Below are 27,820 nucleotides of genomic sequence, written 5' to 3'. Positions count from 1 at the left end.
AACGTTAGGCTTGTTCGACTTCATACAGCGCCGAAAGAAACGACAAGCGGATGACGTCAAAGTACCGCGAGTTCGATTCGAGAAATCATATGGAGAAATCTAATTTCGACTAGCTCTCGCGGTACTTTACGTCATCCGCTTGTCAGTTCTAGTTGCGCCGCATAAAGTCGAACAAGCTTGTTATGAAGGGGCGCTGCAAGCCAACTGCGAAGTCACGTGTGCAGTTTAAAGCCCACCTAGACAACAGAAATGAAAGGATAGAATGGGATGGAAAAAGGACAGTGTAATTGTATAATTTAGAAAAGGGATTGATCTTTTAATTAAACACTTGCTAGATACTTCATTGAAAATTAAGTGATAAGGTGCAGCCCTGGTTACATGGTTAATTTTCGTAAGGGAGAATATGAGCAACAATACTGTTTAGAACTTTGTAAACAACACAGAAGAGTACAGTGAAATTATATTTCTTTTATTATAATTTTATTTAAAAATAAAAGTGAGTGACAAACATTATCACTGAGAAAACTAAAATATTAGCTCACAGCTCACTCAAAGTTATACAGAAGTATCAGACCCTGTTAGGCCATGTGTATTGAATTTGTTAAACAGTTTTGTCCTTTATTTCCAACAAGGTCAATTCTAACAGTAAATGTGCGCGTGATTCAGCACTGGGATTTTCATAATCTCACTAACCTTTGTTCTGTACACACTGCTTTGTTTAGAATGAATGAATATTTGGTTTGCCTATCTAAGCCTACAATGCCATAGTACATTGCCAGATTAAATGTATGTGCAGGTTTGTTTTAATCATTTGTGCATTGATAAAATAAATTATTGCTATAATTATGTACCATGGTATTTACACAGGCTACTAGTCAGAGGTAACTCAAAGAAAACCATGTACAAAAGATTAGTGGCACCATGGCTTAATTAATTTTAATGTTGTTTATGTGGTGTTTGGCTTAAAAAAAGCCAAAAGCAACTTGCAAGACATTTTAATAGCAAATACAGAACAACATCGGAAATTAACAAAAAAAAAACAAAAAAAGTATTATAATATAATAATTATAGTCAGGCAAAGTAAAGATGAAGTTATATGACGATATATACTTTAACAACATTTTAAAGGGGTCATAGCGTGAAAATCTGACTTTTTCCATGTTTAAGTGTTATAATTGGGACAGCACAATTGATTTTAGGGATGTCAATTTATGCAATTTCCCATATTCAATGATCGTTTAAATTAACGATTAATCAAACGAATAATCGTTAACTGTCTGTAATAGTGCAATAAGCCATTACTGCAGTGGCAAAAAAGTGTGCGTAAAAACGTAATTTTTTTTATTTTGTCTAAATAACATGCTAGTGGGATTGTAAAATGAGTCAATGCAGTTGGTGTTTTGATAAAAAAATCATCAATTTAATCTCGTAATGAAATATAATGACACAGTAAACTCCGCCTCATATGGGCAATCTGCCTAGTCCCATGAAAGTCTGTGCGTCCATGACAAAATAAAAGTGTCATTATCATCAAGTGTTATTTTTCCAGTTGTTCACCTCGCTTTCCGAGTCGTTGATACACCGTTTGTTGTAATTATATGCTATCCAAGAAGCACACGAACGGCACTTGTCCCGTTGTCAACTCAGCTTAGTCTGCAGCGTACTTTCAGCAAAGATGCTTATATTATGAAGACTTCTACTTACAAAATATTTTTTTTCCTACTATGGGGGTCTATGATTGCTTGCTGCTGTGTGTTTGCCATCATTTCTCGGGGTATCTTCTTTTGTTTTCGTCGGAGGGGGGGGATGTGTGCAGGTTTGGAGCAGTGTGGGGATGGGTGGATGGTGGCAGGGTTTTTCATTTTGAAGTGAATTATCTTTAACTCAAGTCACTTTTACTCCTGTTTTATTCTTTTTAACATTTTAAACTGTTTTTATTAAAATCACATTTATTTTCTTTAATTGTTATTTTAAATTCTCATATATCTTTGTTTTTATTGTGATTTTATCGTGTATCTCTTATTTTTACATTTTCTTTTTTATATATTGTTTTCTCATTTCTGTGTAAAGCACTTTGAATGACCTCTGTGTATGAAATGTGCTATACAAATAAACTTGCCTTGCCTTGCCTTGCCTTTCATTAGAAAACCCGTAACAGTGTTTAGCGTGTAGCGCCTCAGCCAGTCAATAATGATGACCAAGATTTGAAGGCATCATTGGCACTTTCTAACATCTCTGTTCATGAATCTACAATACATAAAACACTGAACAAGCAGGGTATCCACAGCAGGACACCAGGAAGGAAGCCACTTCTTACAAAAAACATTGCTGCATGCCTAAAGTTTGCAAAGGAGCACACTGACACTCCACAGCAGTATTGGCTAAATTTTTTGTGGAAAAAACACACAGCACTACATCTGGTGTAGAAAGGGAATGACATATGATCATGAAAACATCATCCCAACTGTAAAGTATGGTGGAGGAAACGTCATGATTTTTGGCCTGCTTTGCTGCATCAGGGCCCTGGCTAGCTTGCAGTCATTAAGGGGAAGATGAATTCCCAAATATATCAGACAATTCTTCAAGATAATGACTGTATGTCAGCTGAAACTGTGTAGAAGGTGGGTGATGCTACAACGACCCAAAACACAGAAGAAAGTCCACAACAGAATGGCTTCAGAAAGCAAAATCTGCCTTTTTGAGTGGCCAATTCAGAGCCCAGACCTCAACCCGATACAGATGCTATGGACTGACTTGAAGAGGGCCATAAACATGAGATGTCCAAAAAATATGAGAGACCTAAAGCAGTTCTGCCAGGAAGAATGGGATAAAATTCCTCCTCAACAATGTGCAGGTCTGATCCACAGCTACAGGAAGCGCCTGGTTGAGGTTATTGCTGTCAGGGGGACAACCAGTTATTCTTTCTAAGGGTTCACTTACTTTTTCCCGGCCATTTTGAATGTTGAATGAGTGTGTTCAATAAAGGCATGAAATCAGAATATTTTTGTGTAATTATTTTTAGACACATTATGTTTGTCAATGCAAAGCTTAGATGAGGATCAGATCACATTTTGGGACAAATTTATTTAGAAAACCATGAAATTCCAGAAAGTTTACATTTTTCTTGCCACTGTACCATGCAAATTTTACCACATAATTGCTGTGTTTCCTAGAATCGACGACGTTTTGTGTTGCTAACGCATTGCTTTACCAACTGACCTACATGAACACATGTCAAAAAAGACAGTATATTATAATTATTTGCATTAATGTATCAAAATGTGCCAATATTGGAGTATAGCAGTGTCTCACCTGAGCTCCGTAGATCCGTCGTTAGGCGGCGCAGCTCCATACACACGCGCGCGCGCACGCTTGATGTTCAGACAGCGCGAGCGCAGGAAGGAGGCAGGGTCGACGGTTTCCCTTTGCCTGTTTGACCATCACAATTTGCTGAATCACACAAACTCTTCCGCATCGTAAAAAACTTTGAAGACAGATCGCATTTGTTTGTAGTCAGAGCCTAGATAAAGCGATTTTTCCGTCAGTGGAGAGAGTAAAGGTGTTCCCTTCCGAGAACTCTTCATGGCGAAAAGTAGCACTTCCTCGTGCATTTTGGATCTTTCTTTTTCACTTTTGCCTTGCGTTTACCTACAAGACTTGTGTTCATACGACATTTGACCGGGATTGTAAAGTTTCACGTAAACGTGCATTGACTTTCGACAACACGCATGTGAGAAATGAAGCTCAGCAGACAGTTCACATTTTTTGGCAGTGCCATATTCTGCGTGGTGGTATTTTCTCTGTATTTGATGTTGGATCACATAGATAATGGCAAAAGCCCAAATGGAGAGAGACATCCAAATGTAAGTACTCTTTATATGTTTTCGTGTACGTGTTACAAAGAAAGACTCCGTAACAGTTACAAGTTTATCGTCTTTTTCATCAAACAGTTCGTCTGGTAATCATTAACTTTATGGTGATGTGGAGAACGCAAGACATTCTGACAGCTTGCACTCGTAGTTTGTTTTGTTTACACAATTAAAAATAAAAGAGGAAAGCTATTTTAACTCGCAATAAAACGCATTTCCTGTTTGTCAAATATGTTAGCATATGCTTTTACATTTAAAAATCAATTAGCATAGCAAATTTTAACATGCGAGTTGGACAATGAACTCTCATCGAAGGTCATGTTCTCGCAGTGAAAAGCTGTTTCCCAATTCTTAGTGAGGTATTTAGAGGGCATTTTTGGACAACGTAGACATATCATTCGTAACTATTTATTCGTATAAGCTGCCCTTAGCGATTTTGGTGCAACTTATAAAATTGACATTTTATTTATGCATTTGACAGACGCTGTTATCCAAAGCTACAGTGCATCACAAGGTATACATTTGTTTCAGTCAGTTTGAGATCGAAGCTATTTGAAATACGTCAAACAGTAGGCTATACTATCATTTAATATGCTTAAGAAACAGAAAGACATTACTGAAGTGTCATGAGAAACCTCTCTAGTCTCTGACAGCCCACGGCTCTGTTAAAAACACAAAAGACCCGAACAAGACACCTGGGTGTAAGACAAACAAACAACTCCAAGACAGTTATTGGTGTGAGTTTTTGAGACAACCTGTTTGCCCGACCAATGGCAAATAAGGGTGTGTTTAGAGAAACCTGTTTGAAGACTATTAAAGTTCCTTCCCCATTATTGAACTAAAATGCAAAAGTAAACAGGATTATTTTATTAAAGGCACAGTAAGATTTTTGCATTAAAGGTGCAGTGTGTACATTTTGAAAGGATCTTTAGACAGCAATGCAATATAATTTAGATAACTGTGTTTTGAGTGTTGTATAAAGACCTTACTAAATAAATGGTATTGTTTTTATTACCTTAGAATAAGATGTTTTTATCTACGCACTAGGGGTGGCACGGTTCACAAAACCCTCGGTTCGGTTCGTATCACGGTTCTATGGTCACGGTTCTTGGTTCAGTACAGTTCTTGTTGTTATTTTTTCTTTTAATTTTTAACACTCCAGAAATGTATTATCTTATTATGTATTAATTATCCATAATTTAGGATACAGTATTAAAAAAAAGTTGTATCATGTCAGTGTTTCCCACAGGATTTTGAGAGACTGTGGTGGTGATGACGCCACCCACTAATTAGCATATATGTGACGTCATCATGTCATGTTTCATTTGATCTCATGTTGGCACCTGAAATATGTTTCACTTCTACTCTTTGATCTGTATCTGTTTTTGATCTGTATTATATGTCAAATTATATTTTAAGCCGAATTAAGCTGTTTTAAATAGTGAAATAAAAATGTAAATGGGAATCATGAAAATTCTGTTTGTGGGGGGCAGTGTTGATTCTGTGGTGGGCCACCACAAATAAATCAATGTATGGGAAACACTGCATGTAATCATGCACAAACTGAATTTGACTTTAAGCACATTATTGCGACCATCCCTGAGGAAAGCCAGATGAGATTTTGATACAGCAAGGCCGGTGACACACTGGATGCGTGGCGTATCTGTTGCGTGTCAGTTGCGTGGTGGATGCGTCGCGTTTTCTGTGTCTGTACATACCAGAAGCATGCCTGACTCGGCGCTGACGCGCTGCTGTTGCTATAGGTGACATATATTTTGGCTGGAAACGCTTCCAAGACGCTTGCGTGTGGCGTGAAAAATAGGCGTCGGTTCTATTTCTAGCAAGCCCGCGTTTTCAGTCTCATGCAGAGGCAGTCTGCAAGCTCTAACCTGTTAACATGGAAGCCGAATTAAAAACGGACACGCCACGCAGCTGAGACGCTCACGCCACGCATCCAGTGTGTCACCGGCCCAACAGGGAAGACATTGATGATTTCAACATGCTTTTCATTTATTTGGCAAAAAAGAGAATGTGTATTGCCATCTACAAGAACTTTATCAAAATGCCAACTTCAGTGTAGCTCTTAGATTTATCACTGAGAGGCTGCTTAAATACTGCAGAGAGAATATGTGGACGAGAGAGAAACATAACGTTTACACCTGTAATATTTACATCCGTCTCTTTTGTCCACTTTTGACCACTTCTGTCCTGATTCCTTTGAGGGGCAATTTATGAAATAAGATCGCGCAACTTTTACACGCTAGCAAAATGAAACTATGCGGAAATCAGCCGCTTTCGTTTTATCAATGTAAGGCTAAAAATAGCGCTGAATACGAAAAGACGTAAAACAGTGTTTTGTACCTCAGATTAGATAAATGGTCGGAGAGAAAATGGTCTCCTGGGGCTGTTCGAACACATTCAACCCATAGACTGCAGTTCTATCTATTGTTTTATTTCCGCTGTCATCATAGGTAACATGAAATAAAAAAAATTTCACACACCAAACTTATACGACGCTGGCGCATCCTCCAACTGCGGGCAGACTTCCTTTTCTCTCCCACTTGCCATTTCTACACGTAACATAACCTGCAGTTACTTATTCTCCAAACCAGTCACCTCTTCTTTCGCGCGAAAGGGAAACACGCTATCTGAGGTCACATACAGGGCATGAGGCTACATTGCGCATGCCATGAACCATTGAACCGTGCGACACACACGCGCTCCGGACCGAGACAAGCGAACCGAGCGGTTCGGATTTTTTTCATGGACCGTGCCACCCCTACTACACACACCGCGGGTCACCTTACATGGAAGCCGCCATTTTGTGCCTTCATGTTTTCCCTAAACGGACAAACTTTTCTATAGAGCGCGCTTGTCACTTCGTTGTCTCAAACGATGACATGTTTTTTCCTGTGACGGCTACCATAGCTTAAAAGGGAGGAGTGCAATACGCAACCCCACCATGTATAAACCTGCAATATATCAAATAAAAGAACAGACCCACTGCTTTCAAACAAAAAAAGTTTCATCCTACCTTCATTTGTTCTTTTTCTATCACCTCTCAATTATGGGTAGGTTTCTTCAAAAATACAAAAACACTTTTTAAGGACTTTTAATACAGATTAGATTCAGAGTGATGTTCAAAACATACACACAGTTAATCAGAGGTGGAAAGTAACGAATTACATTTACTCACGTTACTGTAATTGAGTAATTTTTTTTGTGTACTTTTACTTTTTTGAGTAGTTTTTAAAATCTGTACTTTTACTTTTACTTAAGTATGTTTTGTTTAAAGTATTGTACTTCGCTACATTTTAAATCATATCCGTTACTGAGTAAAAAAATATTTAAAAAAGCAAGGTGATAAAGACGCGCAACGGATGATTGATGGGCGGGGGAACTCGCAAAAAGAATCATGTAGACGGACGAGACAGGCGCGCGCTAATGCAGACCCACCTCAGTTCAAATCTTATGAAAGAAATCCCTAGTCATATTTAAGCGACCACTTTCCACTGACGCGAAGCGAGTGTTTCATTCCCATGAAAGGTAGGATTCAAGCTCTGGAGTACGAAATTGCAGGCCGGGTTTTACTGCTCATTTGCACGACGCGTTTTTAATACAATGCGCATTATCCTCCGCAGTCTAGCAGCTTCGCGTCAAGTCAAACACAACTTCAGAACGTCCTCGAGAATGCGCAGGTCATTAGACATTGGAGAGAGAGAGAGAGAGAGAGAGAGAGAGAGAGAGAGAGAGAGAGAGAGAGAGCGAGAGAGAGAGAGAGAGAAGAATAAAGGTCTGACATCAGGTCAGGGAAGCTAGAAGACAATAAACGTGTCAAAAGTATATAGACATGGCACTCATCTCATTATATGCTCATTTAAACTATAGTTTAATAAAATAATGTATGTTACCAGCAATACATCAATTACAACCTTACTATAGTGATTGTATTTACAAGCTGCTGACCACCTTCAAAAGTGCATAACTCACATGTAAAATCATTAAATAATTCCATAAATGTTTCTAAAAAAGCTTTTTATTTTATTAACTTTTTGTTATTGCACTTTAATTGTAAAGATGTTCCTACAATTAAAAACAACTAGTTTGAGATTTATATTCCCGTCGTTTTTTGAACTATACTAAAATCCTCCACCTCTCCCCGCTGTAAAAAAGTAACTTTTACTCTGAGTAAAGTTAAAATGATTTACTTTTTACTTTCACTTGAGTAGATTTTTAGACCAGTAACTTTACTTTTACTTAAGTAAAATATTATTAAAGTAACTTTACTTTTACTTGAGTACAGTATTTTAGTACTTTTTCCACCTCTGCGCAGTTTGAACTGTTTGCCCCAAGGGAATACTTCTGGGTTTTATAAGTTGGATAAGAGCACCACCTGGTGGATAATAACGGAAATACGGATTGCCAGAAAAACTCGTCATTGACAGAGAAGCGTTTTCTCTTAATTGACCAGTTAACTCGGCAATGGCGGGGAACGAGTTAAAACCGTATTATCTGTCGCATTGTCTGAAGGTTGCGGTATCGGGCTGTATCAGCATGATCTTGATGGAAGCCAGGTGAAGTTCTGTGTTATTTCTCACCGTTTCTCTATATTTTACAGAGCCAGCTTAATATTCTGCAGGACAAAATCGACCATTTGGAAAGACTGCTTGCAGAGAACAATGAGATCATTGGCAACATCAGGGACTCTGTGATTAACCTGAAGGAAACTGTGAAAGATGGGAAAGCATATCCTGAAAGGAACATCAGTCAGGGGATCTCTGAACTGCTTCCACCTGCTCCTGTGATGCTGCCCATTGAATCAGAGGACTGCCAGTTTGCCGAGCGAGTATACTCCAAGGCGGCTGATGGAGTGCAGGTATAAAGGAAAATCTATTAAAGCTGTGCCAAAATGAAGTAGACCGATTGTTCTTGCTGTCACACCGGATGCATATCAATACGTATAAGGTGTTAGATTAATGCATGTTTTATCTAGTAGTGGCTTTACTTGCACTTTTTAAATGCCTAATTCAAAACCATCTTAAATTAGAATAGGTTTTGTAAATGAAACCTAGTAAATCCACACTGGCATGCATAAAGGTGTGATGTTATAAAGTCTACCAACAGACTTTTCAGCATTCTCTGTTAAAAGAATAATTTCACAATTTAATGATGAAGAAAGAAAGGAGGGAAGAAAAATAGTTTATTTTATGCAAAATATGCATACATTTTATGCACATAATCGATCTTTGCATACATTTGCATGTGCTTGTTAGATTGTCTGCCATTATGCTTCTTTGGAGTCCTCATATTCTTTGTCAATTCATTATTATTATATAGCTTCTCTCCATCCTTACTATGTGATTTTTATCTGTAAATCTTTGCGTATGAATTTTTTACATAATTCAAACACAAATGATGTTTTTGCAATATTAGCATAGCAATAAGTGATGTGCTATACCAACATGTATTCACGCTGACATTCATGACATGTCTGTATAAAGTCAAAGGATTATATTATTATTTGCTAATGTTTTATGAGGCGTTTTCCCAGATTAATCCAGGACTAGGCCCTTGGTTATATTTAAATAGATTAGGGCTGGAACGACGCGTCGACGTAGTCGATTACGTCGATTACGTAATTACGTCGATTTGCCGGAAATGCGTCGATGCGTCGCACTGTTTACATTTTGAAATGAAGGCGGCTTCAGCTCCGACCGGGTGATACAAGTGTTATACCAAACAGACAGAACGCGATCAAAAGTGTGGGAATACTTTAAGCAGAGACCAAATAAAACACATACTGTGTAAAACTGAAATGGCATACCACAGCAGCGCAACACCTGTGTATGATCATCTTAAAAGAAGAAAACCTGGAGCTCTCCGACCTCAAAATGACGAGACGTCAGCGTAAGAATTTGAACTATTACAGTAAGTTTTTATACTTACTCTATAAACAATAGAATCAATACATATTGTGCTTAATACAGCTGCGTTTACATCTTCGTTTAATACGAGCTGCGAGACGCCTGACAGACGTGACATTGCATCGCTTCTGGGCAGTATGTTGAAACAGTAAATAAAGAGCAGGACATGTTTTTATATTAAGAAGTTATGAAATAATAAGTTACTGTCACATTGAGAACTGATAGGCATGTGCCCGCGTGCACTGAAAGCCAGCTGGCAGTGCGGAGTTCCCAATGAACGTCTTTTTTGCGAATATGTGCGCAGATATTACAGAAGCTCGTCTTGTAAGGTATTCCTGACATGCGTTTATTTAAAGTAACAGCGGCGTAAACGCTGTTTATAAAATATTAGAAGATCATACTAACTAAACTTGTTTTTTACCCGGAAAAGTTAAATGTTAAAGTTAAATGAGAATGCAGTACTACTAATAGTAATAATATTAACAGTAATAATATAACCATTACATCTTATATAAGGGTTCATGAATCACAATGAACTTATTTTTACTTCAGTCTGAACTAATGCTGAGTTAATGCATGTACTAATCATAAACTAATGTTTAAAATATTAATATATGCCTATTTTATTGTTTAAGGTGAATAATGCCTCTTTTAAAGTGGCACTGCCACTTTATTTTTCATGTTGAAAATTTTGGTTTGTGTGTTTGTTTAATTAAGAAAATGCTTAAATAAAATGTTGGCGTTAATGGCAGATGTTACATTTATTATTTGTTGGGGAATTATATGTATAAAAAAATCATTAGACTATTCGATTAATCGAAAAAATAAGCGATAGATTAATCGGTTGAAAAAATAGTCGATAGTTGCAGCTCTAAAATAGATTTTACAAACAAACCTTACAAATAATAAAAACTGGTGTGCATCTTGAGACAAAACAAAGGCACTGATATATGTTAAGATATGCAACGTGTTTTAAATTAAGGCACACATACATTTTAATCTTGGACTAAGAAAAGCCATGTCTGCAAAACCGCCCATATGTGCTTTAAAGTAATAGTTTTCCAAAATATGAAAATACTCTCATAATTTACTTACCCTCATGCCATCCTTTATGTATATGACTTTTTTCAGATAAACATTTACATTAAATAATGTTCTTAAACTGTATGGGAGCCAACATTGTGAGCCTCAGAAAAGCACATCCATCATTAAAATAATCCAAATGACTCCAATGGGTTAATATATTGTTTATCTTATGAAGTGAACCGATAGATAACCATTCATATTTTGAGTTAACTTAGCTATCAATGCATCAAATATCCATGGAGACATAAAAAGTACTATTTAGGCTTAAGTAATATCTTAAATCCCAGATTAGATTTTGAGATTTTGCACACTGCTGTATCTGTTTTAATTGAATAATGTTTATTGAGTATGAGTTTACAAACTAATTAGATGAAATCTTTCCTGTTTTATTTTAGATGCTGGATGTTTATGATTTGCTCAGCTTTGATAACCCTGATGGTGGAGTGTGGAAACAAGGCTTTGATATTTCTTATAAGGAGAATGAATGGGATAATGAGTCGCTCCAAGTCTTTGTTGTGCCCCATTCTCATAATGACCCTGGTAAGTCATAACATTAAATTATTTTTAGTGGGGAGTATTATGACCACATGCATGAAGTAGTCTGTAAAGATGACAGATATTTATGTATCAAATGAAAATAGATGGCCTTTGCATCTTTGCAATAAACAAAACATACTTTTCTTATGCTCTAAAGTTAAAGGCTGTTTTTGATTTTTGAAAAACAGTTTGAAATGTTGTTACAATGCTAAAAACAAAGTTGTGACTGAGTTAGCGCTACATGCTAATTAATGCTATATGGTAGCGTTTAGGTGCAAGTTTGCTACGATTGACGTTACAGTTACATTTTGAAGGTCCATCCATACAAAAAATACACAAACTTACCACTTAGAAGCGTCCATTAACAATCTTCAAACAGTTAATTGTTCCTCAAAATCTGTATCTTTGCTGATACAGGCTCAAACATATAAGGTCTGTTTACTAATGTGAGCTACTGACATGAGCCTCAGAGCAAGGCAGAGCCAATCAGAGCAGAGCTCAACATTATTATTTATGACCCCTCCAAATAGGGCAAAAAATAGACCATTTTATTCAAAGGCAAATCCTAGGGTTGTAAATGGACATGTAAAAACGTTTCTGGATAATTTTTGCACTTCAACTAAAGTTATATACCTTCTATGTAGGTATCAGAGAACAATTTAACAGATTATTTCAATGCATTCTTTGGCACCTTTAAAATCTCTATATCATGCATAAAACAGTGTGCAAAAGCATGGAAATATATTTTAAGGTATTATTATTTCACATTTGCTGTTTAATAACAAGGTCAACCTTGCATGTAAAATATTTCATAAAGCTATTTAAAATTGGGCCTTTGAAATTTTTGGATAAGAGAATGAGTCTAGCAGATGCCTTGCAGACCTTTATGAAAGTAATATTCTGAATTATTTAGTTTTAGTATTGTTGAAAGTATCTACAGCAAGCTGCCCATTACAGCAGAAAGCAATAAAAAACACAGTTTGTAAAAATAAACAAAAATGTGTGTTCGTTCGATGTGTTAAAATGTTGTGTACTAGTGTCAAATAAGCATTTGGCACAATTTTGAAAATGCGACTTTTCAAAAGGTTTTCTGCAAACCAATACTGACTGATACATTCTGTTCTCACACAAAGCACACAGTGAGACATTAGCAACAACTTTTCTTTGGTTTCTGTGTGGTAACTTTGGATTAAGGAACTGACACGAGAAAACCGGGATAATTCACCAAAAAAGGCCTAGTTCCAAACTTAATAAATATATAAATATATATAAAAATATATTAAATATATTTGGAATAAATATATTTATTCCACTCAACGCAAATGAAGACATCTTGAAATTTTTTTGAAACCAAGCAGGGCAGTATTGGTTTCTATAGTAAGAAAAAATAATTCTTTGGCAGTACAATGATTTTTCAAAATATCTTCATTTGTGTTTAGTAGAACAAAGAAATGTAAACTCATTTCTTTTTTTCATTTCAGGACAATTTTATATTCCTTTAATGGGACACTTTTATTTCATACAATTTATGGATCATTACCGTAACTGTATTTACTAAAATATAGAAGAACCGCATGTTAGTTCTCTCAGATTACATCCGCAAAGGTTTCTGACGTTTATGGGTATACGGAAACGTTAACATAACATTTAAAAATAAGTAAAATGGGTTCATTTGGGTATTGTTTGTAGCTCTGAAGCACAAAAACCAGTCAGACTGAGACACAGATGTTGAAATGCAAAACACAATGTGTTTTATTTACAGGTGCACTGGGAGAAAGCATGAATTGTGTTGGTATTCCTTGCTAGGTAACTAGATGTCGGTGGGAAAACCAGTTATTCTAATGTGTCGTTTTTGTGGGTACGGACGGTCATCTTTCTCTGTGATTGAGAGAGATATACAGCTCCTGTCAATCAGGTTCTGTCACGTTTTACAAAATACAGGTTAAAAGTTAAATGTACATGTTTTTTAGTGTTAAGTAAATCATAGTTTACTGTTTCATGACAGAAATAAGTATTTTGGAGCTTGGACTTCTGAACGGTGTAAACACTGTGCTGATTTTGAAACATTGCTTTGTTGTTTGAGGGTTTTGACACGTCAGCTTAACCAATGGTAGGACTACCTGTCTGTCTGAAATAAGAGCTGTTCAGTTTGTAGTCCTTAAACCAGGAAAATAATTTGCATTTTTAAACTATGGGTTCCTTCAGGAACTTTCCTTTATTGTTTGAGTTTGAAAAATATATTTTTTACTTAAGAGATTTTTCGTTTTTATTACATGCAGTCATACCATAAATGTAAATTTTAATACAATTTGGTTAAGTTGCTGCTTAAGGACACCAATAGCTGTCTGTTCAATTACATGTAATCTATTACGCATACAAATTTGAATCCCTGTTCTGCATCAGTAAGTGGACATCAGCGTTAACAAAATATCTTTTTGATGTGTATCACAAATCAAATCAAATGATTTCGGATGCATTTTCCATATATTTTCTGTAATATAATATAATTTCTGTGTGAAAAGGGCTTAATATCATATACAGTATGAAAAAAATCATTATTGCATTTTTTGAGAATTGATACAGTATCGGCAAACACAATGTCCCGATATGTATTGATATTTTCTTACACCCTTATAATATACCTAAAAATTCCTTACATTTATGTTTTCATCAATTTAACAATTTAACGTAACTTTAAAAAATATATTTTGTAGTGCTGGGCAAAGATTAATCGCATACAAAATAAAAGTGATTTTTGGCATAATATATGAGTGTGTGCTGTGTGTAATTATTATGTGAATAAATACGCACACATTCGTGTTTGTATTTAAGAAACGTGTAAATGTATGTGTATAGACCGTTTCAGCAGTAACAACATAAACAAGTGGCTGTCGTGGTCCGCACTTAACTTCCGGTAAACTCCGCTAAGAATAAATAACAACAAAGTTCTTTAAACGTAGTTTATTTATATAACAAGCAAAAAAACAACACATTGATTACCTAGGAAACCAAAACATTTGTTATTTTTGACGAGGCATTCGTTCAAGAGATCAGTTTAGTAACTAGTCAGACCATTCATATATATATATATATATATATATATATATATATATATATATATATATATATTTATTATTCTATATTATATAAATTATATATTAATACAAATTTTCTGAAATGAATATATGTGTGTGTGTGTGGTTATAGTGAAAAAACAATCACTTTTATTTTGTATGCGATTGATCGCGATTAATCTTTGCCCAGCAATAAAAATGTACTTTTAAGAAGAAAAGTTTTAAGTTAAAATATGCAAAAAAGCCTCTCCACTTGTTCCAAATAAAGCAAATTTTTTGTTTTGTTTGGGTAAGGTTGGCTGAAGACATTTGACGACTACTATCAAGACCAGACGCAACACATCCTCAACAACATGGTGGTAAAGTTACACGAAGACAATCGAAGGAAAATGATCTGGATGGAGATTTCTTACTTTTCAAAATGGTGGGAAAGCATAGATGAGCAGAAACGAGATGCTGTCAAGAGGTGAGGCTTTTCAATGCCTTTATTTTGATATGGGTGTTGGCGCTATGACCAAAATCTTATGTTACAGTGTAACTGTATAGCACATGGTTTGTACTTCACAATATGAACTCAACCCAGAATGATTCATATTATGCTCATAATAATGTTGTAATGCCTTTTTTTTATTTTAAACTTTGTTTGACCTGTGGCTTAGAGACCCATTGTTTTGCTGGGCTGCTATGGGACGTCTCTAATATATATTTTTATGAACGATAAATATATTCTGTGCATAACATTTCTATATTTAAACATTTCAATGAGGCCTTGTAGAAGATCACAATTGTATCTATAAGTCAAATAGTTTAGGAGCTGCAAACATTTTAGTGTGGGCATCCCAATTTCATGGTTTTTGCTGAAAGGGGGGCTTAACAGGTGAAACAGTATAACAAAATCTTTACTACTTAATACATTTCTGCTGTCATACCGCCTAACCTGGTGTCCTGGCATTCATCTTCATGGATCGGTATAATATATGGATTTAATAATTGCACCATTACAGTCAGACCTGAGGTTGGCAAGACTGAATATTGGTCTCTACTGTGCTTTTCTACTCATTTGAATTAAGTTTAAGGTTTTCTTTTACTTTATTTTACCCTTTACAGTTTATGAAATTATAAAGAAACATAAATCGTGACATTGGTCAAATCTGCAGACTCTTTTAAAAGTGATCATAATAAGAAATGTGCCTTTAAGTAGTGTTTCATAAAAATCACATCTTCAATGTGTACCAGTAAATGAATAAATAATCAAATGTATTACGTCCATTTATTGCAATCCCTTAAGCCGCCTTTCCACTGCACACGATAGGGTTGTGCCGATAGACGATAGTATCGTGTATCGACGATCTTCAGACATATCGGCAATGGCAGGCTTTCATGGCGATAGTCATGACGATAGTTGGCGAATGGTTATTATTATTATTATTATCATCATAGTTTTATATTAACACCCACAATTCATGCTTTTCCTCACATGAGGGTTTGTGGGGTTCAATTTACGTGGAGAGCTTGTAAAGCGAGAATTCCTTCTTGCACGTACCTGCACTTAATGCGCGCGTCTTGGTCTCCTTCTTCCACTAAATCCAGCGCGCCCCGTCATTAGCAGCTGCGCTTCTCTCTGTCACACGTGCACGCACTCTCGCGTCTGTCCGAAGTCTAAACATAAACTAAAGTAGTAATCCTTATGTATTTGTTCAGTTTAATGCGTTTCATGCGAGCTGAGGCAAACTTTACTTTTTGTTTAAAATATGACCCGCTGCATATTAGCGCCTCTCTCTCACTCTCGCGTACGTGCTGAAAGCTGCGCTCTGTCCGAAGTCAGATCACTAGGTATTAATCCTGTTTATGATATGCATTTCAAGGAGTTGTAGCAACACGTCCCTCGTGTTTAATATATGATTGTGTTTAAGATATGATCGCGTTCCGCTGGACCGATGCGTTTAAAAAGGCACCTCATGAGAGCACCACTGCTTCACACGTGTAGTCTTCTGCAACAGCACTAAACCAATGCATTGAATTGTTTGTATGTGCGCGCACGTGTGTGTGTGTGTGTGTGTGTGTGTGTGTGTGTGTGCGCGCGCGCAGATGCATGTTTTTACAGTTAAGTAATCATGATAGGGTTTTAATGACGCGCTCGCATTAATGGCATCAGGTTTAAGAAGGTTGCGGTCATGACGCTGTTGCTTTTGTTTTTTTTGTCCACCCATCAAGTGACTTGTTATGAGTAAAAAAATTAACAAATAAAAAAATGAGTAAACGTCTGCCCCGCCCCCCGATAATATCGTGTATCGCCGATCTCACAGGCTGACGATAGGACGATCTGAAAATAGGGCATATCGCCCAACACTAGCACACGACATTCGGAAACAATTGTAAGTGTTACTGATAAACAAATAGGATTAAATAATTTTCACCTCGCACAGTGGTAAGCGTATCACATGCGGTGTAGTCGCATAAGTTCACATTTTTTAAAGGATCCAACTGTCAAAACGGATCCGAAAATTACGTATCCGACTTCGGGTTTATCAGCCGTCATGTGCAGTGGAAAGTCTGCTTTAAAGGTCGTGTGTGGAAATTTTAGCAGCATCTAGGGTTGAGATTGCAAATTGCAACCAACAGGTCAGTCAACATCTCACCACTCCCTTTCGAATTGCATAGAGAAGCTACGATAGCATCACATTACAAACATGTTGTCGTCTGAGACAACATAGTGATAAAATGTGCTCTGTAGAGCAGTTTGTCCATTTAGGGCTACTGTAGAAACATAAAGGTGCAAAATGGCAACATTCACATGTAAAGACACATGTATGTAGATAAAAAACTGCTCATTCTAAGGTAATAAAAACAGTTCATTATGTAAAGTCTTTATACACTATTAATAATATAGTTATGTTTATTATATTGCATTTCTGTCAATGGATCCTCCTAAAAGTTACACAGTGCACCTTTAAGTCGTAGTGAATTATTGAAAGGTGCAAATCTGTATTATTTATGATGATACACATTACATACAATCACAAGGTCAACAGTCTCACTGGAGATTGGTTGTAAATCTAAATTTATGCAAAATTGGCACTCTTATGCCAGTACAGCCTTGGGAAAAGACACAAATGCCACATGAAAATGCAATAAACATTTCGATTATGGGTTATAATTTTGAATAAGAGCATCTTTCAAACAGCCAGAGGTGAGGGCTGAGGCCAAATGAAATATTCAACCCCAATATTTATTCACTATTGATTGGAAGCGCATGGGAAGTGTGACGCAAGCGTGCTCTATACCTTGTGAACATTTATCCCCCATTTATTTCCAAGATGGCCTTGACGGAGTCTAAATTAAGATTTTTGGCAGGCACAAGTGAGTTTTTTCATTTTTGTATTGCATAATGGTGCAATTTCACTGCTACATGCATGTGTATGTTCAGAATAAATCTGTGCTCTAGAGTCTCCCCGGTGCGCTATGGAAAATAAAAGTCTATAAATTCCGTCTGTGCTGTCGCATGTATATCGATTACATGGCACTCTAAAATGCTTGGTTTTGATTGGCCAGTTGCGACATTCCAAGGTATTTTATTCTGAGATAACCCGGATGCTGCAAATTATTTTTACAGGTAAGGTTTAATATTACACAAAAATGTAATATAAATATCATAGACATTTATAAATGATTAAACCAAATAGTATGTTTGTGACTTTGAACGTCTTTTCTTAAAACCAAAAGTAAATGTGTTTTCATCGTGGAAGGTTAAAAATTAGCAAATAAAATGTTTCAAATCAATATTGAATGCGCCTTACCTTATTTATGAGGTTAATAGCTGTGTAATAAGTGGGATAATGTACATGCAGTGCAGGGTTTCCCGCAGAAAATTTGTTAGTTAAGGTGGTACTGGGGCCAGGGCTGGGGCATTCAAAGGGGCGGGGCTTACACGTCATGATGAAAATTAAAATATTTTTATTTTAAAACACTCAAATAAAACTTAATTTTGAAGAAACTATGACAGAAAATGAACACATACTAGATTATTAATGAATTAAATGTTTTTACCTCTAATGGGAATAGCTGCGTGATGAAGTGAAACTAAAGGGTTAATAAACACAAACTAAAGCAGATGTTGTAGACCGTCTGGCGAACGATTATAGATGGCGCAAAAATTGTAAAAACTGATTATTTCCCACTATTAATTACATTATCTTGAGTGAACTACTGTAGCATGTAAATAAGGCACATAAATAAAGTTATATCTAATCAACAGGAAGGTGAAACCTAGCTAGCAGGTTGCTCAAACAACGAAATCACCAGCTAACTTACTTTAAATTTGCAAGAACTATAGAGTAATACAATAGCAGGTTTAAATAAACCCAAAACATTAGTCCACTTACAGTTCTCACAGACACACGTTTTATCAACTGGCTATCCTCCAGACATGATGAACCACGTATTTATCTCATTTTGGCCGTGTGGTGCGCATGCATGCTCGCGGTGTTAAGCGCGTCCGCGCTATTCTCCAAGATACACTTGATGGCTTTTGTGCAGCAATTTTTTTTTATTTTTGGACGACCTAGTTAAGGCGGTAGGGTTTCCCAGCTTAGGCGGGCCACCCGAACTGAAAAGTGCTGCAGGAAACCCTGTGCAGCAAGTTGTTATTACTAAATAAGCCCATTCAGTGTGATAAAAGTGTGATTTACATCCGATCAGGGATTCCAGTTTCGTTGCCGTCCCGGAGAGCGCGGCTCATGGTTTGCTAAGCTACAAAAGATGCCACGGGAGCGCACTTTGGAAGGAAGAAGCACCGTAACCCGCGTTTTTAGAAGTGACATTTGAACGGCCACAGGACGCTGTAATATATATCGAAATATCGGTAATGTGTTTAGAAACCATATCATCGTTACTGAAAATTTTTTTCAGCCAAATATAATGATATTGAATTATTGTGCAGCCCTGCTTTCACCAGATTTTGCTTTAAAACTCCATCTTCCAGAATCAGCCTGTGTCTGAAAAAGCCGCTATATAAGTTCAACTTAAAATTTATTTGTCATGTGTACAGATATCAGTGACGAAATGTACATTGAAATGCTTTATGTGAGGCTTAGGCGGTCAACAGCTGTAGTTGCAAGAGGTATACAGGTGTGATACTATTGAATATATATACAATGTCTTTAAAGTGCAGGTGCTTATGTTATGCAGGAATTGGCTTGAGGTATATGATATACATTTGCATTTTAAACCTTTGGAATATCTACAGACAATGTATTAGTGACATTAACTAGGATGTGATGTTATATAAGCTTGGGGGGGGGGGTTTGCTAATGATGCAATCTTGTTTGTACACAATTTAGTACACTTACACTATTTAGGGAACAGTCATTTGTAGTAGTGGCTGAGACCACAGTGGACATTGAGTGCCCAAATTCAATCCCACGATGCACTTACAACAATGAGTGTAAGCCACTCACAACCAGCTGCTACCCCTCCACTGTGAAAGTTGTGGCAATTGAAAATGACATCTAGGTAGAGTAGATGACACCGGCAGCACTTTCAGACCCATTGCCTGAATTGACTCATTCATTTTCATGCACTCCTAGTAAAGTAATGTAGGGAAAAGGAAATTAGTACAAAGGAGTAAATTTTGGACAAAGCCTCAGCAAAGCCAAGCTGTGACCTGTAAAAGTGAATATCTCTCAGGGACATTTTATGTGTGTTGTTCCATGTTTTGGGGTGTTAGGAACCCTAACCAAAGGGCTACTGACACATCTTCTTACATGGCCAATAAAGCATCCTCATAGATTTAAGACATAACGTTTCTTAGACAGGGAAATAACGTGTAATTTTGAAAGTTTCTGTCAGCAACATGCTGAGCTGGAGCTCTTTGTTTTGCTGCCACCGCTCTTATTATTTACCTCCAGAGGGTCGCGTTGTACAAATCGGCATCTGAAATATGCTGCATTACAGACAAAAGCTGCTGACTGGCATTCAGGGCTGAAGATTTCTTCTAATAAGGGATGGTGTTACCCAAGGTGTCTGAAAATAATTGTTTGCGGCGCTGCCCTTGATAACCGAGCGGCACAGCTCAATAAATCTGAAGATAAAAAATGTTAGTTATAGTAAAGCTATAAATCTGGAGAAGGTGCTTCGTAGTAAAACCCTGAATAAAAGTGGTCGATGATAATGCAGTTGTAAAACATTTTTAGCATTTCTCACACCATCTTAAGGCTTTTATTATCCTACACTGCAAAAAATTATTTTCAAGAAAAAAATCTTAGTATTGTGTCTTGTTTTCAGTAAAAATATCTAAAAATTCTTAAATTAAGATGCTTTTTCTTGATGAGCAAAACCTTTTTCTTTTTCACACGTGAATGGGTGTTTTTGCTGCTGCTTGATAAACAGTGTGGCACAAAGCTCAGGGTGCTCGTCGTTTATTCATTATGACCTGAAATAGATGCCCAGCGATATTTGGAGGATGGCTTGTATGTGTATCTTGAAACAGCGCGAAACTATATTTGTGCAATGTGCGTATGTCAAATAATCAAATCTGATTTGAAACTTGTACCATATAAACATACACATCAATCTCATCTAGGGATGCACCGATAGGATTTTTTTGGCAGATACCGATTTAAACAGACAACTTCTGGCCGATACCGATATTAAACACTTGTATACAATACTATACAGTTGGTCTATTAGCTAGTTTATTTCTGCATCAAATTATTTTTACTGAACATTATCTAATTAACATTGAACTGACCAACATAATAAGAGAGGCACAAATTAAGCTAAAACAAATATAATAAGACAGCATGACAACCGTCAAAAGGTGGTTTTTGCTATTCAGCATTTATTTTATTAACGACATTAACTCATTTTTTACATATAATGGATTTCTTTATGCAGTTAATTAATAAACAGTTGGTATCGACCTTTCTCGTACTATTGCTGATATGCCGATGGTTTCAAATCCATCAAAAATCGGCCGATAAATATCGGCGGCCGATACATCGGTGCATCACTAATCTCATCACATTATTAAGTGTTCATGGAAAATCTATGATAGGATTTATCAATGATTTCATTCCATCTGAGGCAAAAGGTGTAAACGTAGATGTAAACGTAGCTACTGTTGCATGTAGGCACCATTACTTAGCAGTGTAAACATCATTACCTGACCAGATATTTATAATCACACCCCAATCTAATAAACAGAACCACTGTTAAAACCACTGTCTGAAATAAAGTTTTAATCCAAAGTATGAATCTCTTTTTCTGACACAGACTGATAGAAAACGGTCAGTTTGAGGTGGCTACAGGAGGCTGGGTGATGCCCGATGAAGCCAACAGTCACTACTTTGGATTGATAGATCAGCTCATTGAAGGCCACCAGTGGCTGGAGAAAAATTTGGGTATGTACAGTTTCTTATTTTTGCTCTTTGATATCTCTCCTGAAAATCTTTCCAGCCATTGATCCACCTGTACAAGCCTACTTGTTTCTCTTGTTACTCCAGATAGACGAGTTTTGGAGAAGATCTTGTAGTTTCACCCCATCGTTATTTACTCTCACACTCTTTGGGTTATCATGGGTTCTTGAAATCCTTGAAAGTTTGTGAATCTGGGGGAAAAAAATTCAAGGCTCTGGGAAGTTTTTGAAACTATACATACATAGATACAGGTCATTGAAAGTGCTTGAATCTATTTTATGCAAGAAGTTTTCTGGAAAAAAATCCATATTATTCCCTGTGTAGTGTAGGATAATATCATAAAAATTCTAGACTTTAAGCACACGTGCTAAACTTAAATGCTTATATTTTCTGCATGTGAATGTTGATTCATACCAAAATGCTTTTTTGCATAGTTGTGTTTGACACATGAAAACGTCTCGGGTTACGTATGTAACTGTTGTTCCCTGAGAAGGGAACGAGACGCTGCGTCTCCCTTGCCATACTTCCTGCGTCCCCTCTGTTTGCCGTCTTTGGCAATATTTCAGATAGCGATATACTTCCTGGCTCCCGCGTCACCCTGTCTTTGTCGTTAAGCCTCACCATTGGTTGAATTTGATATACACATTCAGACGCACTTACCCCTGGAGGCGTCCCCAAAGTGTCACCGAAGTGACGCAGCGCGAGTTCCCTCGAAAGGGAACTGTAACAATGTATCTTAAAAGGTAACACAATGTAACCTTGCTCTCACTTTAAATGTGTCCCCACATTTAGTCCTTGAATTTGAGGGTATTGTATCTGGACATATTATTCTAGACATACACATTTAGTGTTTTTAATATAGATGGATTGGAGAAGCAAAGAGTACAGTGAGTCTTGGGCTTCCAGATAACATTTCACTGGATTATGCCATATGATGATATTCAGTGATATTTCTTTAAGAAAGAACTTTGTGGTGCTCTGTTAAAGGAATTTACACTTTTATAAAAAAGTTATAATTTACTCACCCCCATGTCAACCAAGATGTTTATGTCTTTCTTTGTTATTAAGTTTTTTGAGGAAAACATTCCAAGATTTTTCTCCATATTTTAGTGGACCTCAAAAGTTTACAGTTTTAATGCAGCTTTAAAGGATTCTAAACGATCCCAATCGAGGCATAAAGGTCTTATCTAGAGAAACGATCGTCATTTTCACCAAAAAATAAATAAATTAGGTACTTTATAACCACAACTTTTCGTCTTGCACTAGCTGTGTGATCCATCAGGGCGACCTTACGTATTACGCAATCACGTCGAAAAGTCACACATGAAACTAACGCCCCAATGTTTAGAAGTGTGGAGAAAGAAGACTGTTCAGACGTTGTTGTATGATACTTATTAACAGCGTTGGGGAAAGTTACTTTTAAAAGTAATGCATTACAATATTAAGTTACTCCCAAAAAAAGTAACTAATTGCGTTACTTAGTTACTTTACATGGAAAGTAATGCTTACGTTACTTTTTAGTTACTTTTGCGTTACTTTTTCTTGGCTGAGGCTTGATCTCTTTCAGGCCTTGCAGGTGTTTTTATGACTGAAAAGTTCTGCATTCAGAAATTGCTTATTTCATCACAAAAATGTTGAGCTCTGGCTTGCCATGTCAGCTTCTGACTCAAACTGTTCCCACACAGGCGTGTACCCCATAAAGTGCATAATGTGACTACGTTTAGTTTAATTCAGTACCTATTTTTTATCAAATTATTTAAACTAAAAAAGTAACTTGCATAACTTTTTTGAAAAAGTAACTCAAATATTAAGGTGTACATTTAAAAAGTAATGCGTTACTTTACTCGTTACTTCAGAAAAGTAATATTATTACGTAATGCACGTTACTTGTAATGCGTTACCCCCAACACTGCTTATTAATGTCTTTGTGTCCGTTTTTAACATTTTGAGTCCCTATATTTTATTGAGAGGAGTACCTAACTTAACTCAAGCTGATTGAGCCATTTCTACTATTTGGTTGAGCTATGTTATGCCAAAAAAATCCACTAGATGTCAGAGTGTCAATCAACAGCACTAGTCACAACACATCTTCCTAGACGGATGTCAGAGAGAAAGAAATCACTCCTGCCATGTGAATGGTTCTTGTTGAAATTTGTGAAATATTACACTGTAAGAGCCCTACCTTTATAAAATTATGTTACTTGGTACCATGAAAAAAACTTTTGTATTTTTTTTAAAACATTTATTGAGATAATTTCTCATAAGTATGTTTTTTGCCACTTCTGGATATTTTTGTAAATAAATAAAATGAATTCATATGATTAATGTATGGAAATCATAATGACTGATTAACTAATCAAAAATTACTTCTTAAATTATGTTTATATTTTTTGAAGGATTGTTTCTAATGTTGGCTTACTCTACACAGCATTGCTGGTTTACATAGAAATGTTCATTTATCAAAAAAAGGGGGAAAATCCTGTTGCACTACCACATTTGGCAGTGTGTTTCTTCAATCATAAATTAAACTAAAATGCCATTGTATCTTTTTCCTTCTTTTAATTTAGGTTTTAAATGCAGAAAGAATGTAATATCTTTATTTTTGTTACTTTTAGTAATTTTTTATTCTTTAAAAACAAGAAAACATTTCATTTCCTGTGTTAAAATGAAAACCTGAAATATTTTGATATTTTAACTTCAATAAATAAACAAGACTTAATATAAAAAACCTAAAAAAAAAATTAGTATTATAGTTCATATTTTCTGATGGGATGTGTTGAAAAAAATACACAAGGTGATAAGAAATGCATACAAAATTGTTTTCAAATGCCTTTTTCTTGGTGTGGTAGTTAAAGGGTTAAGATGGTCTGTTAGTGTTCATTAAAGTCGCGATGAAGCGTCACACAGCTAGTTCAAGACAAGAAGTTGTGATTCAAAAGTTTTTTTGGGTGAAATGATGACCATTTTACTAGATAAGACCCTTATATCTCTGTTGGGATCGTTAAGAGTGCTTTAAAGCTGCATTGGAAATGTAAACTGTTAAGGTCCACTAAAATATGGAGAAAAATCCTTGAACGTTTTCATTAAAAAACTTAATTTCTTCTCGACCATTCTCTGCAAGCATATGAAAAATATTTCATAAAAATGTGGCTCTCCTTGTGATGTCAGATTTATTTTACCTCTTGAAAAGGTTTTGTGAAGTGTCCACTTTAAACACAATCGGATGAGTAACTGCTAACATGCTAGCTAGCAAATGGTAACATTAAAAAAGTGTCACAATCTTTTCAATCTGCTACCGCCCATGAGGTCATTTGATACACTTCCTCTAGCACAAAAATCTTAAATCAATTTTAGTTTGTGACCTTCCATGATTTTCAGATCTTGTAATGTGATCATGTTTAAGATTTTAAGAGAAGAAATCTTCGCATGTTTGTGCTGCAACCAGATTTAATAATCGGCTAGGATTTTAAAAGTATTGTAATGTGAGCCAAGCCAAGCTGTAATAACTACTACATTAGTTAGTTTTAGTATCAAATTTGGTAGAAACATTTGTTTATAAAATAACACTTATTAGAAAAGTAGTAGTTTGCATTTATATTTACAAGAGAAGCTTTTAGATGTGTTAAATTGAAGTTGTTTTTCCTTTTGAACGTGCTATAGTATTTGAATAATGTGATAATTTATAAAAAAATTGTTGATATTAATCGGAGGCTTCTGTTAATATTTAGTTCATATTTGGTGTTGTATCTTAGTTTAGTAGTTCAGCTCACTAACCATAGTTTATAGTGCAGAAATTATACTTCTATCACAGTTGGTGAAAGTCAAATGTCTCCCAAAGACAGTTTAGCTAGTGACTGCCAACAAATGTCAATTAATTATAAGGTAATAAATATTTAAATATCCCTTAACATCTCATTTTTTAATTGATCTTTTCTGTATAGGAGTGAAACCCAAGACCGGCTTGGCTGTGGATCCATTTGGCCACAGTCCTACCCAAGCATACCTGCTTAAACAAGCCGGTATGTCTAACATGCTGATCCAAAGAATCCACTATTCCATAAAGAAACACTTTTCCTTGGAGAGGACGCTAGAGTTCTTCTGGAGACAGAACTGGGGTGAGCCGGCCATTGATCAAATGTTTTTTCCTCATAACTCTAAACTGGTAAATTAGTGTTTGTTTGCAAGTCGCTGATCAAAAGTTACAGTTTGAGAATATAGTTTGCAGTGCAGGACACCTAACTAGCAATTTCCATTCATTACATTAGACTATTGCTGCCCACCATTGTCAAATTTATTCGCTATTGTCTCAAAACAAACCGAAAAATATTTTATACTCCTATTAACATAAATATCTCCGTTGTGTTGTCGTTTCCCTGTTGCACTATTGTTCTGATAACAAAATAATCGCGATTAATCACATACAAAATTAAACACATTTCTAAGTCTCTTAATAGCTTTGTACAAGAAACAATAAATAACATTTTCTCCGTGAAGATTGTGTCTAAATTAAGAAATGGCAGTGTTGTTGTTTCATGCGTGTGACACGCTGTTTTTAAATCATCAAGCCGTAGAGGCTTTTATTATTTGTTGGTAGGGATGCTCATATCAGTTAATTTTCCCGACCGGCAACCGTAGCTTCTAAACCGAATATTAACCGTTAACTTATAAGATTTTAATATGAAATTGTCATCGAGTAAAAATACAGTTGACGGTTGTCTGTGAACTAGTAAAAAGAAAAGATTTAATTTGAACGTGCAAACAGCAGCAACAGATCAACAACAGAACCAGGATTCATACATTATCAGATATTCACGCAACATTACCTTATTAAAAAGCACGCGATCAGTCCAGAGGATTAATATCCAAAAAGGGCAGATTGTCTCTGTTTCATCTACCACAGTGGTCATTTCTAAAGCAGGATGCGTTTCAGAAAGTTTTGCTTTTGCGTCGTCTTTCTCCGTTTGTGCAAAAAGAGAGATGTTTATGGACAGGGTCAGAGGCCATCAGCGAACGTCTGTACGGATGTGCGTGAGACGGACCGCGTCATCTTGCGCGGACACGCGCGCGTCTCCGTTCAGCTTCCAAACACGCATACAAATGATTTCTCATACAAATTAGTACTTTATCAGATTGTCAGGGCAGCAATCATTTGTGTCATTTACAGGACATTCACAAATTAAAGATGCGAAAAAGTGGCGAAATGTCTGTCGGCTCATGACGACACGCACCATGTATTAATCGGTCATAAATTCTTACCTTCGGTTAACGGTTAAACGGTCGATGTGAGCATCCCTATTTGTTGGTAAGGTGTTTTAGCCCTTTTTAGACATTTTCAAGGAATAGTTCACGCAAGAATAAATGTCGCTCATAATTTATTTACTTTCATGTCATTCCAGATGTATACTCTTACATGGTTTTAAAAAAACACAGTTACTATAGTTAAACCATGGTTTCCACAAAATAACCATCGTTTCGCTACAAAAACCATGGTTACTGTAGTAAAATCATGGTTTAACCAATAGCAATCAATACACCAAAAAACCACCGTTACTACAAAAAAACATGGTTAATTTATGACTTTCGTTCTTCGGTTAAAGGCAAATGATTAATTTTATATTAAAATACAGTCATCTTTTTATATGGAATCCAAAATGTTGATTCTCCAAAAAACTCAAAGATCTAAAACAAAATAATTAGAAAACCTAGGGCTGTCAAAAGATTAATCGTGATTAATTGCATACAAAATAAAAGTTTGTTTTTGCATAATATATGTGTGTGCACTGTGTGTAATTTTTTTGTATATATAAATATACACATGCATGTATGTATATTTATTTAGAGTTGAATATATTTCATAAATAAATAAAAACTACATAAATAACAATTTTCTAAAATGTATACATGTATGTGTGTGT

The 27,820-nt window shown here is 36.0% G+C and overlaps 1 protein-coding gene across 1 annotated transcript in view; it reads left to right on the top strand.

Annotated features, from left to right (window-relative positions):
• Positions 1–3,365: 3,365 nt before the first annotated feature.
• The window catches only part of man2a1 (mannosidase, alpha, class 2A, member 1), a 65,741-nt gene continuing 41,286 nt past the window's right edge, over positions 3,366–27,820 (top strand). The window contains exons 1-6 of the mRNA XM_065284102.2: positions 3,366–3,863; positions 8,488–8,745; positions 11,275–11,419; positions 14,785–14,956; positions 21,763–21,890; positions 25,847–26,020. Coding sequence (XP_065140174.1) covers positions 3,738–3,863; positions 8,488–8,745; positions 11,275–11,419; positions 14,785–14,956; positions 21,763–21,890; positions 25,847–26,020 — 1,003 coding nt within the window. The 5' untranslated portion in view covers positions 3,366–3,737. The remainder of the gene's footprint in view (positions 3,864–8,487; positions 8,746–11,274; positions 11,420–14,784; positions 14,957–21,762; positions 21,891–25,846; positions 26,021–27,820) is intronic.

Source organism: Paramisgurnus dabryanus, chromosome 5 (assembly GCF_030506205.2).
Source record: "Paramisgurnus dabryanus chromosome 5, PD_genome_1.1, whole genome shotgun sequence".
In the NCBI taxonomy this organism is placed as follows: Eukaryota; Metazoa; Chordata; class Actinopteri; order Cypriniformes; family Cobitidae; genus Paramisgurnus; species Paramisgurnus dabryanus.
The sequence above is the reverse complement of the archived record's forward strand: the minus strand, read 5'-3'. Positions and strand labels throughout refer to the sequence as shown.